The sequence below is a fragment of the Eulemur rufifrons genome, chromosome 19, assembly GCF_041146395.1.
Source record: "Eulemur rufifrons isolate Redbay chromosome 19, OSU_ERuf_1, whole genome shotgun sequence".
In the NCBI taxonomy this organism is placed as follows: Eukaryota; Metazoa; Chordata; class Mammalia; order Primates; family Lemuridae; genus Eulemur; species Eulemur rufifrons.
Genome location: NC_091001.1, coordinates 47,379,302 through 47,394,573, shown reverse-complemented (window position 1 = coordinate 47,394,573; position 15,272 = coordinate 47,379,302). Strand labels below are relative to the sequence as shown.

Genomic DNA, 15,272 nt, shown 5'->3' with positions numbered 1-15,272 from the left:
CCCCTCCAACAGTGATGTCCATTGGTTTGGCCCCTCAACCCGGATTGGCTGAAGGTTTACGCCTCGGCTAGGGATTGGAGGACGTTGGTTCCTTACGTACTCCCCGCGCCCATTGGTTCGTTTTCTCCGTTTCTGGGCGGAGTGGCTAGAGATGGTTTCCACCCTCTTGTTTACGGAGCGCGTAGTTGTAGCGCTCTCCGAGCGTTGTGGCTGTCTCCAAAGTTCCCTGTTTAGCTTCTCGGGCCAATTGGGTCCTCGCTCCACCCTAGCCCTTTCCCTTACACGCCTTCCGCTCGGTACGGCCCACACCTTTAGAGCTGCGGCGCGTGCCTGCGACCCTAGTGTTCCTCCGCCCGCGCTCTCCGGGCTGCTCCCCCTCGAGGGTGTGCTTGGTACGGCCCGCGCCGCCTCCTTCCCTCGCTGGGTTGGCTGTTTCCCCTCCCCCCCGCCGGCGGCGCTTGGTGCCGCCCGGGAGAACCAGGTCATCGGTCGGTTCCCGTGAAAACAAAAACAATCAGCGGCGCCGCCGCGGACACCCGAACGCTGCGAGCGGGGGCCGAGGACGTAGGGCCGGGTGGGGCGAGCGAGAGAGAGCGGCGGCGACGCGCTGGGGGGCCGGGGCGCCATGGGGCAGGCGGGCACTGGCTGCGCGGGGCTCCCCCGGCGCCGTGGCTAGCTCGCCCGCCGCCTTAGCCGCCCGCGCCGCCCGCCTGGGGGACGAGGAGCAAGACGCGGCCTCGGCGGGGCCCGGGCCGAACGGCTGCGGACACCCGGGCGCCGGGGAGCCGAGCGCCGCCGCCTCCGGCATGGATCAGTGCGTGACGGTGGAGCGAGAGCTGGAGAAGGTGCTGCACAAGTTCTCGGGCTACGGGCAGCTGTGCGAGCGCGGCCTGGAGGAGCTGATCGACTACACGGGCGGCCTCAAGCACGAGATCCTGCAGAGCCACGGTAAGGCGGCCCGGGTGGGCGCGCGGGGCTGGGCCCACCGCCCCAGCCCTAGCCCCGCGGCCGGAACCCACCCTGGCGGCTGAGGTCTGGCCCGCGTCTCCCCTGAGGCGCAGAGGCCCTCAGACCCCTGTGACTTTTCCTTCTCATCCTGCCTGGTTTACCTCGAACCTGGCGCAACCTCGCGGCTAATTCAGAATGAGCGCGAACTACCCGGAAACCCGGCCGGGAGCCGGGTTAAACGTGGGCGAGGGGCAGTCTCCCGCACCTGCAAACTGGCGCCCTCTCTGGGCGGGCGTCGCTCGCCCTGACCCGGCCCCGGGGGTCTCACGTGGTCCTCGCGGCGCGGTCCTGGGGCGGGAGGTGCGCGAATTGCGTCCAACTCAAGGCTAACAGATGAGGCTAAGTGCTGGAAGCCCCTTCCTTCTGCCTCGTCCTGCATCCTTGCCCCGGGGACTTTTTCTCCTCGTGTTTTTTATTTTGGAAAGTCGAGTGTTATTCTTAGCTGTGGGTTAACAGGACAGCCGCTCCTGCAACTTCAAATTTTGACTGCTCTGTGGAAGGAGCTCCTCTGAACTCCGCAGCAGCTCTGACGTGGTTCCTAGTGTAGCCTCTGCAGAGACTGAGAACGGGCGACTTTTGCTGAAGCAAATTGTGGCTTGTTAGTTGCTTGCCTTACCTCGTTAAGTTTTTCCTTTCAGAAAACAGATTTTTCTGTAGGTTTCGGCTAGATTATTTTATTATTGCCCCAGGCCCTGGTGACAAGTAATTTGCCAAAGTTAATTTAACTTGTGGAGGCCGACTGAGAAGGGGTTTTGGGGGTTTTCTGGTTTTTAAAATAACGTCAGATATTTGGTATCTTCACATTCATACAGTCACTATGATGATTTGTTCTGATCAGGAAGTAAAGGACTTCTTATTTCATGGGTTTATTCAAGAGGTTTCGGGGGCCCTTTCAACTTGGGGGCTGTACAGAAATTTATGTAAAAGATGGTTTGGTAGCTGGGGAAAAATGCAGATGTTTGTGGCAGATGAGATGACGGCAGTGGCATCAACCAAGCTTCTCTGTTCTCCATTTTTCCACACCTTGCCCCCCAGACTGCTTTTCAGTTGAGGGTGAGTGCTAGTCGAGGGTGAGGGAGTGTTACAGCAACTTCTCATTCTGGACACTGCTCTCACTTTTGAACTCCGGGGAAAAAAGCAAACGTGCAACCGTAGCGGACAAAATATTAATGTGGAAAAACCATGTTAGCCATTAGGAGTTACAATATTAGTATGGAAAAAATGGGCAGACCTTGGTGGCTACCTGTGAAAGGAAGTTTTACTGACTTGGTGGTGATAATACAGTGGTAGAAATGAAGTGGAGGTGGAATAGAGGGGGAATCCTGGGAAGGCTTTGATTTTGGACAGGTGAGGTAGAGTCAAGGGCTTAATATTTGCTGGTGGCTGGAGATACATAGGTCTATGAGTGTTTTCTGATGTCCTTTCTAAGAAGATGACAGTGGAGGGGATCACTTAGGATGCAAGGAGGAAACACGGTAGTATCTAACCACAACCTTGAATTTTTCTTGGAGAATAGAGAGCCAAGGCAGGGCCAGCAGAAAGGGAAAAGGGTAGGGGCTTAGAAAAAGAGAGGTTGGTCGGCTGTTGATTGGCTATTGGGAGTCTGTAACCTTCTGTGTAACTGAGGTGTAAGGAAACCCAAGGCTGCTCCTTTGGGGTGATGGAGGTGATGGAAAGTATTCTCTCCCCACCCACAAGGAAATCTTTGTCTTGTAAAAGACTAAAAGGAAGGAACCAGTGGGAAAAAAGAATGAATGAAGGGCCTGGACTTGGAGAGATGGAAGGAAGATTTCCTTTTTAGGGACCAGGTCAGAGATTGAGGGGTTGGATATGCAGGGTTTGAGAGGAAAAAGATGGAAAGTAAAGTACATTTCTTCCATAAGAGAGAGGATATTAGTTGAAGGAGGATGTGATTGTAAGCTTTGTTTTAGGGAATTTAGGGCCAATCTCAGATGAATAAAATGATTGTGAGGAGTTAGCAAAGCCGGCATTAGACCTCTTTGCTTGGTATCAGGAAACTTCTCTAGAAATTTGTTGTTTGAAGGGAATTAGCCACCAGTATGCTATGCTGTTAAAACAGTCTGACTTGGTTAGTTATGCATAGTGTTCCTTTTTCAGCTTCCTAATTTTTACCCTTTTGTCTTCCAAATTGCTGGTCTTATATTGGTATCTCTTTGATTTCCTTTAATTCTTTAATAATAGGATTAAATGACTGAAGGTAGTTATAAAATGTGAAAGAAAATAAATACTAGTGCCAGATCTAGTTTCCAAAATCAAATCTATCTTCTTTCTTTTGGTGTTCTTTTACGGGAAGTTAAACATGCTTTGGTACCTGGGTTATGATATTTTTCAAAGTAGATAATTTCTAAATTAGACTTTCTCTGTAGATGATGTGGTGGATATTACATTGAATCTTAAATATATCATTCTTAAGGTATATCTACTGAAAACCGAATTTGGAATTTCATTTTCAAGTTTAAAGGGAAATTTTCAGGGCTTCTGAATGTACTGTCTGGGCAAGTGATTTAGTGGGCTCCTGTGACCTGAGAGAGGGGCTCCAATTGGGATCCCTCTGTCAGGGCTTTGGATCTCATTCCCTAAGTTTATGTGTGGTAATATTCTTGCAAGAATGTGGTATGAATAAAGAAGAATCTTGGGGACTATACAGATCTCCCAAGGTCCTATGTAGGACACATCATTGCATCATACAGTGACTGCCTGTTTCAGAAGTGTCCTTTAGTTAGGCTCAGGTGATCAGTTTCTGAGGATGAATTACAATTTATGTTTAAATTTTTTTTTCCCTCTAAAGTTGTGAATTATACTAGATGAGCACAGTTAGGTTAGTTTGTGGTGGAAACTGATCGTATGTATATGGAATTTAAGCCCATTGTTCTCACCACACTTATTCCAGGTTGTAAACACTGCCCTAAGGGGGTTAACCTGGCAGCAGGCCTGGAAATGGTCCTATAGTGACCCCTGAAATTTCTCAGCTACTCTAAATCGTCTCTGTATAGCCTGGAATTCTTTCATATAAAATTTCTCTTACCAATCATCTCTTTAAAAATGCCAGTTTCTTAATGTACATACTTTTGGGGGAATGAAGATAGTATACGATGGATAATCCACTCAGACCTGCTGGATTACTTTGTGTTCTGCCATTTAATCCATCTCTAACCAAGTCCATCAGCCTGAGAGAAGGAACACCTTTTTCTTTTCTTTCTTTCTTTTTTGAGACAGAGTGATGTGGTGTCAGCATTTTTTCTTTTTTTTAATGGGGGTGTCAGGCCTACGGCAGAGGAATAAAGGTGGCATATGAGGAAGGCTATGAGAGGGAAGTGCAGGTGTTGACTCGGTGCCATAGCCAGTAGGGGAATTTTGGTGGTTCAGGGATAATTAATGTAAGTGTAATAGAAGTATACAGGGGCAGTAAAGAATTAGGGAGAATACTAAAGAGGAGTTCTGCTGAGGCCTGATCCATTGTTTTTCCTGGAGACTGACTCTAAGGACTTCTCTTGGGGCCCTTGAGAGTGCCTTAGAAACCTTAGGGTGATAGATAGGAGGATGGAGAACGATCCAGAGGCTGCAGTGGGGTGCTCAAGGTAAAAGGAATAGTGATAACTGTTCGTGGTAAATGGGAAGTCTGTGGTGAGGTGTTGGTGTGGGAAGGTAATACCTTTTTTTTTTTTTTGAGCCAGGGTCTCACTTTACCATCCAGGCTGGAATGCAGTGGCATTATCATAGCTCACTCAGCTTCAGACTCCTGGGCTCAAGGGATCTTCCTGCCTCAGCCTTCTGAGTAGCTAGGACTGCAGGTGTGCACCACCATGCCCAGCTAATTTTTTTTTTAATGTAAATTTTTATAGTGATGGGTTCTCACCGTGTTGCCCATGCTGGTTTCAAACTGCTGGCCTCAAGCAATAACGCCTCTGCCTTCAAAGTGCTGAGATTATAGATGTGAGTCCCGGCATCCAGCCCAGTTTTTAACCTAATTTGCCAGAAGTTCAAGAATTGTTTTGGGCGCTGATTCTCATCCTTAATTGTTTTGATTGAACTTTTGGTTCTCTTAAATTCCCCAACTCTGAGGGGAGAGGAGAGCACTCCTGTCATTTAGTTGTGCCAGCCTGTCAGTGAGAGTTTCCCTGTCAGCATGAATTTTGGTCTAATTTAGGATTCAGTATGGTTTGTGCAGACTGGTGATCATTCCCAGTGTGCCCTTGATCTAATTTGGATGATGCACTGGTACTTCTCAAACTTCACTCACATATGTGTGCTCTTAGTTTGCAGGTGAATTCATGCTTTTACTTAAAGTAGATTAATCCTCATTCTAAGCAGTAATATTTATGAAGTCATAGATTTGGTGTGTTAGGTATAAACTACATATTAAAATACATTCATAGCTTATAAAATATTAATTCATGTACCAACTAAAATTATTCATATCAGTGGTATGGGAACCACACGTTGGACAACCCTTGGTTAACAGATAAGTAGTGTGGTTAAATTTTGGTGATTTGACTTGTGATAATATGTTTTTTAGCATTTATTTTTTTATGGGCAAATATATTTTGTTTCCCATTAGCACTTCTGTGGTGGGAGAGCAGAAAAGAACTATATATCATTTATTGCTGATAGTCTAAATTCACATTTGGTGAAAGAAGATTAGGCTGAAACTATTGGAATGATTTCAGTACCTGTTAAAATATATTTGAGAAAATTATAGTATTTGTAATAGTAAAAGATGTGCGGTATTTTTTTAAATTATTTTTAGACTGTTAAATGGAATTCTGATGTAGTTTCTGAAAATGACTCTCAAGGAATTCTCTGAATTTAACTTTTTTTTTTTCTTTGAAACAGGGTCTTGCTTGCTGTCCAGGCTAGAGTGCAGTGGTGTGATCATAGCTCACTCTCACTGTAACCTTGAACTCCTGGCCTCAGGCAGTCCTCCTGCCTCAGGCCTCTTGAGTAGCTAGGACTATGGGCATGTGCCACCACTCCTAGCTAATTGTTTTTTTTTATTATTATTATTTTTATTTTTTGTAGAGAAAGGATCTCATTATGTTGCCCAGGCTGTTCTCCAACTCCTAGCCTGAAGGGATCCTCCTTCCTGGCCTCCCAGAGTGCTGGGATTGCAGATGGGAGCCACAACACCCACCCTGGATTTAAGTTTTATTTATTTATTTTGAGTAGATAGTACTTTTAAATGGTTTAAATCCAAACAATAAAAAAGAATATACAGTAAAACGTCTCTCTCCCATTCTTGTTCCTGACCACCTAATTGCCCACTTCACAAAGATGCCAGCTTATGGAAAGTTGTTTTTTAAAGAATCCAGGAAAATGATAATTTGTCATTGTTCTTTTTTTCTTTAAGACATTGGCCACTTACTGTGACTTAGGCTTAGTATCATTTCATTTTGCATGTTGGTAAAGACACTTTCATCTGTTGGCATGATCAACATGTACTATATTAGCCTAAAAGAACTTTATATGCGGGTGTGGTATGACTCCCAGTAGTAAAACTCATTTAAACCATAACTCCTACCTTTATTTATCTCTTTGTTGAATCAAAGAAACCGTTGAAAATTTGGTTACTAGTTTCAGAACTGCTCCCTTTTTTAAAATTTGAGGGTAACACACAGGAAGGTAAGTAGGCAAGTAAGCATGAAAGAAAAACAAATTATGCAGGTAACATTTTTAACTCATTTCTGTGGCATGACATTGCATCAGTAGACACAAACCAGAGGTTGAGGGCTGCATGTTAGTTATGGCCTTCCACTCTAGAATTTGGGTCGTGTGTATTATACATATATGTTGAAAAGTATGCTTATTTGTTTGTATATATAAATGCTCTGTGCTTTTCAGAGCCCACCAGCATTGAATGTATTGTGTTGAATGAAAGTAAAATGATCAGGGTAGAGTAATGGTTTGTTTACTTTTTCAGCCTTATTTGGTATACTTGGAGTAGACCACATAGCCAGGGTATTCATTTGTTACCCAAACTTTTGCTAAATACTAGCAAGACACTCTTGAGAGAATAATGACTTCAGTTTTGAATTGAATACAATTTGATATCTGCATTTACCATCTAGTCTGCAAAGTAGATGATAAATAAAAGTTTGGGTGGATGGCTACTGGGTTACCTCAGCTATTTTAGGTGGTAAGAAGAATAGGTCAGTATTGGTGTTTCCTATTGAGTTTAGAAATAGATTTAACTTTGTTAGCCATTCTTTTCCAGGCTTACTTAGGAGATAATTTTTTGTTATTTGGCACCTTATTCATTTAGACTGATATATTATTGAGTATTTTGGTTGCAGGTGACATAGTAGTTTTAATTAAAATGGAATGTGTTGACACATAATGAAATAGACAAAGTTTAGGCCTGGCTGGCTCCAGGGCTACAAAGGATGTCATCAGGACTGAGATTGTGTTCCCTTCCTCTGTCAACTGTGCTTTCTGTGGTTGGCTTCATTCTCGGGGGAGTTTTCTCTACATGGGGGTGAAGATGGCCGATGGAGCTCAAAAGACAGGAACATGGCCTTTTTTCTATTTTTCTAACAAGGTTTCCAGAGAGTATCTTTATTATCTTGTTTTGGGGCTTCTCCCTGAATCCCGTAATTGGGGCCCGGTCATGAAATCCTCTGGCCACCTTTAGTTCTGCTCACCCTGTGTCAGGAGTTGTATGGCTATGTGATCCACTATTCATCAGGTAGAGGAGAGACAGTTCTGGGAAGGAACAGTTGTACCCAGATGGTAGTAATATGTTTGTTATAGCTGAACAGCTGCATGTTACATCAATAAAATGTTCTCTATTTTCCTGACTGGCCCAACCTTTACTTCTCAGCTTTCGCTTTGCTTCCTAACTATTTAAATATAATGTTCTTATAATTCAAATACTGAATTATTAATATAACTTGATTCATAGACTAGAGAATACAACTTGGTTCATATTACTCTTGAAGACTCATTTGAAATTACTTAAATGCTTGGCACAATAAAATCATTTTCCTAAGGTTATTTTATCTCTTAAGTAGTTTCTAACTCTGGATAGTAACACTGGTGAGGATAAACTTGCCAACACTTCTGTGATACTATTAATATCTTACTAGAACTAATGGAGAAATTTCCATTGTCTTCACGTCTTAGGTCTCTTAGACGTTAGAATGGTGAAAATGGTGTTTTAGCAAACTGTGCACTTGAAATACTAAAACTGACTTATTTTTATTTGGGGCCCTGCTGCTTCATCTGTAAGTCTTTTGGGATATTTGAAAATGACCCCAAAATGCATTTTAGGGAGAATTGTGGAGGGCCCTGGCCCTGAGTCCCATGGTACTTCCAGAAGTTGATAGAGACCAGGGAGATGATGCTCTCTAACTGGACATTTCTTTGAAAGCTCCAAGAGTTTGTAGAAGAGTGGCAGAAACTTCTGGAACTTCTTAGAGTAGATGTTAGCCGAGCACTTCAAAGAGCAGAGACTGGAATATCTGGCAGAACTCTAGAGTTTCAGAAAAATATAGGAGGCTTTCACCTTGTTTGGGCTTGGTGATTGTATGGCTGAGCTCAAAACGGTTGTTTGAAAAGATTGTTTGGGGAGGTCAAAAGGCTTATATCACTAAATCTTTCTCTACTTAAGATTGAGGCCTGGGTGGTGATTTCTCCTCTTACAGGCTATGTGTTATCTCTGATGAGTTTCTATACCTGCGGAATCCATATAGATTTAATTCATCTTACGGATACATGAAGATGTTTGGGAGGAGATGAGGAGAGACTTCTTTTAAAAGAAACATTATACATGGCCCTAGTCCTCTAGGAACTTGGAGGCTAGTTGAGAAGATGAGTCTGCACTTGTTTATAACAGTGCTTCTGGTTAGTATAAACACTAGTAATTCAGAGAAATGGGCTGAGAGGGAGCCCTTAGAAAGAACTGCGTGGGAGCGGGTTTTATTTCACTGAACTTCAGATCACCTAATCAATAGTTATTAATCACCAATTATATGTGGAACTAGGCTAAATCTTGCGGGAGTTACAAAGGACAAGCATTCTCAACCTCTAAGAACTTTGTATTAAATATCTAGTTTTTAGCAAGCAAACAAAAACAATACCCAGTAATGCAAGGTTATATAAAAAGGCCAAATGCTGAATGAGTGGTACAAAAAAGAAGGGGTAGGATTTAAGACAGGGAGAGAGACTCTTCTCTCACCTTGTGGGAAGTTTTAGTACCAGATATTGAATGTGGATAGTAGACAGGATGGAGCACCTGGAGGGGAGGATGACAAAAACAAAAGTGTAGAGGAGTGAGAGGTGAAGGACCAGGTTGAGGGGAAATGGGATAAATGCGTTGAAATTAAATCGAAATCAGGTTTTATAAAGCCATGGAGATGGGGGCAGTGAGTAGTAGACTGGGAAGATACTGAATGACTTTGAGGTGGGGTAGGGATGTTTTAAATAGGAATGGGACAGGCATGATTGGTGATCAGTTGTCAGCAGTATTTAGGTTGGATTGGAGTTGGGAGTGAGGGGAATGGGGAAATCTGTGGCCTCAAGGCCACATGTGGCCCTAGCTCTCCAGATCTTCGACTGAATCCAAACTTTGTAGAACAAATCCCTCTATTAAAATGATTTGTTCTGTATAATTTGGATTCAGTCAAAAGGTCACACTCAAGCATCCAGAAGGCCACATGTGGCCTCAGGGCCACAGATTTCCCACTCTTGGAAGGGATCATCTAAGGGAAGGACTTGGTGCATAGATGGAGTCTGCCAGTGTAGGAGAGAATGGCTGGAAAAATCAAGGGTTAATCTAAGGTTTTGAGCATGAGTGACGGGCAGATAATTATGGAATCAGAAAGAAAATAGAAAGTTTAGGAGAGGGGAAGTTAGAAATCTGAGTTTGATTTTTAAATATGAAGTCAACATTAAAATGCTACAAGGAACTTTATGTGGTTCAACTACCCATTTTAAGAGATAAATATGCCTAGAGATTAAGTCTCTATATTTTGAATTTGAAGGCAGTGAGTGGGCTCTCTAAAATGGGACTGTCTAGCAGATATTTAAAAATTTTTTGTCTGTATTCCCTTTTTCTTCTCTCTCTGCAGTTCTTCCCTCATATACTTTGAGGCCTTTCCTTTCTTCCCTATGACAATCATTGATCTTGTTCTCTGCTCCAGGAGCCCTGTTAGTCTGGACCATGTAATTTAGCTCTTAAATATAAACTTTCTTGTTTTAATTTTTTCTCACGTTTGGTTTTACAGCACACTATGCCTGTGGTTTTGATGCATTGGTCTTTAATAACCTCTCTGGATCAGAACGCCTGTCTGTGAATCCACTGTTCTGTTCTGAAAGGTCAGGGGTTGAACACCAAATACCATACTTTCTTTTGCTTTGCAGATTTACCAGCTGTTAATACACTGAAAAAAGTTTTTGTTTTCTGTGTGTACCGCCTCCAGATAAAAATGAGTGTGTTCTATTTGTGCCTTTTCCTTCCTCTGAGTAAATCTCTGTTGAGCAGCTCTTGTGCCCTAGGTGCTGAGGCAGCTCACAAGAAATCCAAAGCTTCAATAGGCCACAGTTTAGTTTACTACTCAGTATGAGACAGTCATTTATTATTTTTTTAATACCAACATTTTCAAGTTTCAGGTTTTTCTTTTCTAATACTTCGCAATGATATCCATGTTCACTTTGTCAATGACTTTTCTAGAATCAGTCTTAGACCCTATTTATTATCTCTTTTTATTCCCATCCTAAATTTCTTAATCTGTCTAGAAACTGGTAATGTGGGAAAGTACCTTCAACACTACTGACTCAGCCTTTAGCACTCAAAAATGTTAATTGAATCTAAATGTAATAATTCTCCATTCCTTTTGACTTGTTTTTCCTGCTTTGTCTTGGTTTCGTTTTGTTTATTTTAAGGTACTAAGGCTTTCATAAGACTGAGATACGGAGTTTTTCCCCTCTCCAGCCACCTTAGTGATGCCTCATTTTTTTTTTTCTGGCTTTTTCGATTTTAATGTTTATTTTAAATTCTTTTAATTTCAAAATATTAAGGGGATACAAGTGTTTTTATTACATAGATGTCTTCTGTAATGTTTAAGTCAGGACTATTGAGTATTCCCATCACCAGAGTAGTGTTACTTGTACCTAATAGGTACATTTTTATACCACACCCTCCAGTCCTGCCCGCTTCCATGGTTTCTCATGTCCTTTATATTGCTTTGCACCCATGTGTACCTATCTGTTAGCTCCCACTTACTAGTGAAAACATATGGTGTTTGGTTTTCCATTCCTGAGATACTTCACTTAGGATAATGGTCTCCAGTTCCTTCTACGTTACTGCAAATGACATTTCATTCCTTTTTATGGCTGAGTAGTACTCCATGGTATACATATACACCACATTTTCTCTATCCATTCTTGAATTGAAGAGCACTTAGGTCGATTCCACATCTTTGCAATTGTGAATTGTGGTGCGATAAACATTCAAGTGCAGGTGTCTTTTTGATGAGATGGCTTTATTTCCTTTGGGTAGATACCCAGCAGTGGGATTGCTGGATCTACCACTGTTTTCTGTAGAGGTTATACTAATTTGCAGTTCTGCATCCACACCAGCATCTATTGTTTTTTGACTTTTTAGTAATAGCCATTCAGATAGGGTAAGGTGGTATCTCATTCTAGTTTTAATTTGCATTTCCCTGATGTTTAGTGATGTTGAGCATTTTTTCGTATGGTTTTTGGCCATTTGTCTATCTTTTGAGAAAGGTCTGTTCATGTCATTTGCCCAGTTTTGGATGGGATTGGTTTTTTTCTTGCTGATTTGTTTGAATTTTTTGTAGATTCTGGGCATCAGTTCTTTGTTGGATATACAGTTTGTGAATATTTTCTCCCATTCTATAGTTTGTCTGTTCACTCTGTTGATTATTTCCTTCGCTGTGCAGAAGCTTTTTAATTTAATTAAGTCCCATTTATTTATTTTTGTTGTTGCTTCATGTTTTCTTAAAGGAACTAATCTAGAATGAATTCTGGAATACGGCTCTATGAGGTCTGAGTTTTCATTTAGATACAGTTAGGATTGTTTCCTAAATGAATTTCTTTGTATTTATCTACATCAAAACTTGTGGTCCATTTTGCTTTCCACTTAATTCTGAATTTAAGTTCTCTGTTCATTTTATGAAAGTGAAGTTAACTTTTAATAATGCAGAAATGCTCAAATGCAATATATGTAATATTTATAAACTTGGATATTTAAAATTTTGTCTGCCTTCAAGATAGTTACATAAATTTTAAGTCAGGCCTTAGTGATTTCTGGGGAATCCTACTGTTTATTTCCACCAAAATAGTCTTAAGTGGTGAAGTTTACTTGTCTTTTCTTCTTTTTTTGAGACAGAATCTTACTATGTTGCCCCAGCTAGAGTGCAGTGGCATCATCAGTAGCTAGCTCACTGCAACCTTACTCCTGGGCTCAATTGATCGATCCTCCTACTTCATCCTCCCAAGTAGCTGAAACTACAGGCGCATGCGCCACCATGCCTGGCTAAGTTGTCTAGTTTTTGTAGAGATGGAGTCTCACTATGTTGTTCAGGCTTTCTCCTGGCCTCAAACAGTCCTCCCACCTTGGCTTCCTGGAGTGCTAGGATTACAGGTGTGCACCTCAGTGCCCAGCCATTTTCAGCCTTTTTAAAATAAATCTAAATAAGTATCCTCATAGCAATACCTTTTTGTGTTGTGTGTCACCATTTTTTATAGAGTACTCTGGATTATGGTGGGTCTCATCTCTCGTGTGTTTGTCTTGTGGGTAGCATGTATTTCATGGTGTAATTGACACCTTTAAACTGCCTTTTATAGGCCAAATTATAACTTTTGTCTGCTGATGAGCAGACATTTTAAGCTACAGCGTAGTGGTGCTGCCTACCAGCCAGCTGTTTAGTTTTAGCAATGCTATCTTTAACAGTGTGTGTTTGTGCAATTATTTGAGCCTTCCTCCCTCCATCATAAAAATCAGTGGCAGACAGAAAATTGAAAGTGCACATACTGAGTAGGGATGAGAAACATAGTTGTCAGTCTTAATGATAACTTTGTCTTGATTGTATTAGCTGGGCCAAAATAGTGAATCTTGTCATGTATTTGGACATATGGTTGTCTTAAGCCTTGTGATCAGTAAGGAAGAAAATAGAACAAATGTAGGTACAAAATGCTAAAACTATATTCAAGGTATAACTAGGGATTTTATTACATAATTTTTAGTTTTGTGGGAAACCAGCCACCCTTTTAATATGTAAATTTGTTCTACTTTCCTATATTCTGACTTAGGGTACATTTTTATAGGAACATATAATATAATAAACTTGAGATGTATTTCATTGCATCTTTGACAAACCTTGGGATAGTTTTCTTGTACAAAGAAACTGTCTTTAAAGTGACTTGAGTTAAAGCACAAGCCTGTGAATTCTTGGGTGGAGGGTTATTTGGAAGAGAGAAAGAATTTACAACTGAGAGGGGAAGGGTGAGGGAGACTATTATGTGAGCATGTCTTATTTGAAAATTGGCATGCACATGTGTGTATGTTTATGTTTGTGTTGGTCTTGTATCCCAGGACCTTGTTGAACTCCACTTATTAGTTCTAGGAGCGTGTGTGTGTGTGTGTGTGTCTGTGTCTGTAAATTCCTTGGGATTTTCTACTTAGACAATAATGTCATTGGCGAATAGACACACACAGAGACACACACACGTGCATGCCAATTTTCAAATAAAATATGCTCACATAATAAAGTCTCCCTCCCCTCCCAGTTGTAAGTTCTTTCTTCCAAATAACCCTCCACCCAGGTATTCACAGGCTTGTGCTTTGACTCAAGTCACTTTAAAGACATTTTCTTTGTTTGTAAAAGAAAACTATCCCAACATTTGTCAGAAATGCAATGAAATACATGTCACGTTTAGTATATAATATTTTCCTGACTTATTTGGTATTTGGAAAACTTAGGCTGCCGTGGTATGGTGTAGTAGACACTGAACATTCTGTGAGAAGAGTGGGGGATCAGTAAACTTTTAAATGTGAAACTGCTGGTAGTTTCACAGGGTGTTGGTAGCACCTGACAGTCTCCAGTGCTGGGCTTGAAATTGAAAATATGCAATACACGATTCCTCATTTTTGTATTTATTCTTTCAGTAAATAGTTACTGAATGCCTAGTATGTGCCAGTTACCATGCCAAATGTTGGGGATTAGGCAGTCATGTTTCTTACCTTCAGTTAATTTTGTGGGAGTGATAGACAAATAACTATTGATAACAGAGTGTGAAACTCTGATAGGGAAGTATGGGATGCTTTATTGTTTCTGTGGAACTAGTAGACATAAATGTACAAGTGAGATGTCCAGACAGTGAACCCCAAGGGAAGAAATTGAAGTCTTAGCTAGGCTTTATAAAAAACAGTGTAGGAGTTAACTCAGTTATGTTTAATTTAGTTTGGTGAATGTCTGATTTTGGAGGAAACCATGACTATTCTAATTTCTGAGATTATCATGCTTAAAATCTGTTTTATAAAATAAAAATTACTATTGAAAGGAAAATATTTTTAACTTAGACCAACCATGTATGTTGGTTCTTTGCTTGGATTTAACAGGCATATTCTTATATGAAAACTTTTTGAATCAAGTCGTAATAAAAAAAAGTGACTTTATAAAGTGCTTGTGGTGTACTGCCTCAGAGCTGTTTCTTTCATGCTTGTGTATGGGGCCTGAGTTTATAATACTGAAAGACACAGTTGGTGTGGGACTTTATCCTGTGTGAAAAGTGACCACCACAGTGGCCAACCTGAATGTAGTTTAGTTATGGTGAAGATGACTGTCACAGTAGTTTCCCATTTTACTTCTAGGAACAGAATCCAATTAGATTTCTTTCACAGAAAGGTTCTCCTGGAAAAAGGTTGTGTTTTCATGCAGAGAGATCAAAAGAACATTAGAACTCTCCCATTAGGACTTAGAAGTTTGGTTGAGTCCCAGTCGGTCTGGTCATTATAGTGATTTTCAAACCCATTTTTACCTTTGGCTGCTTTCCACTGAATCCATTTGAGAATGCATTGGAATCTTTCTCTTTGAACAGGGCTTTCCTAGGCTTCTCTTTCAGATTATTCCATTATACTTTTCTTGAGCTTCCAGGTACCTTGTAGAAATTATTTTTCCTTGGACCATAGTGAGAACTCTCAATGTTAATTAATTGACCATATATTTCTATTATCTATCATTTATGAAATTGAAAACCAAAAAGTAGAGGAACTTATGGAT

The 15,272-nt window shown here is 41.2% G+C and overlaps 1 protein-coding gene across 1 annotated transcript in view; it reads left to right on the top strand.

The window, feature by feature from the left end:
- Positions 1-363: 363 nt before the first annotated feature.
- RMND5A (required for meiotic nuclear division 5 homolog A) overlaps positions 364-15,272 on the top strand; it is a 64,704-nt gene continuing 49,795 nt past the window's right edge. Inside the window, exon 1 of the mRNA XM_069494039.1 lies at positions 364-948. Within this exon, the coding sequence (XP_069350140.1) occupies positions 807-948 (142 nt within the window). The 5' untranslated portion in view covers positions 364-806. The remainder of the gene's footprint in view (positions 949-15,272) is intronic.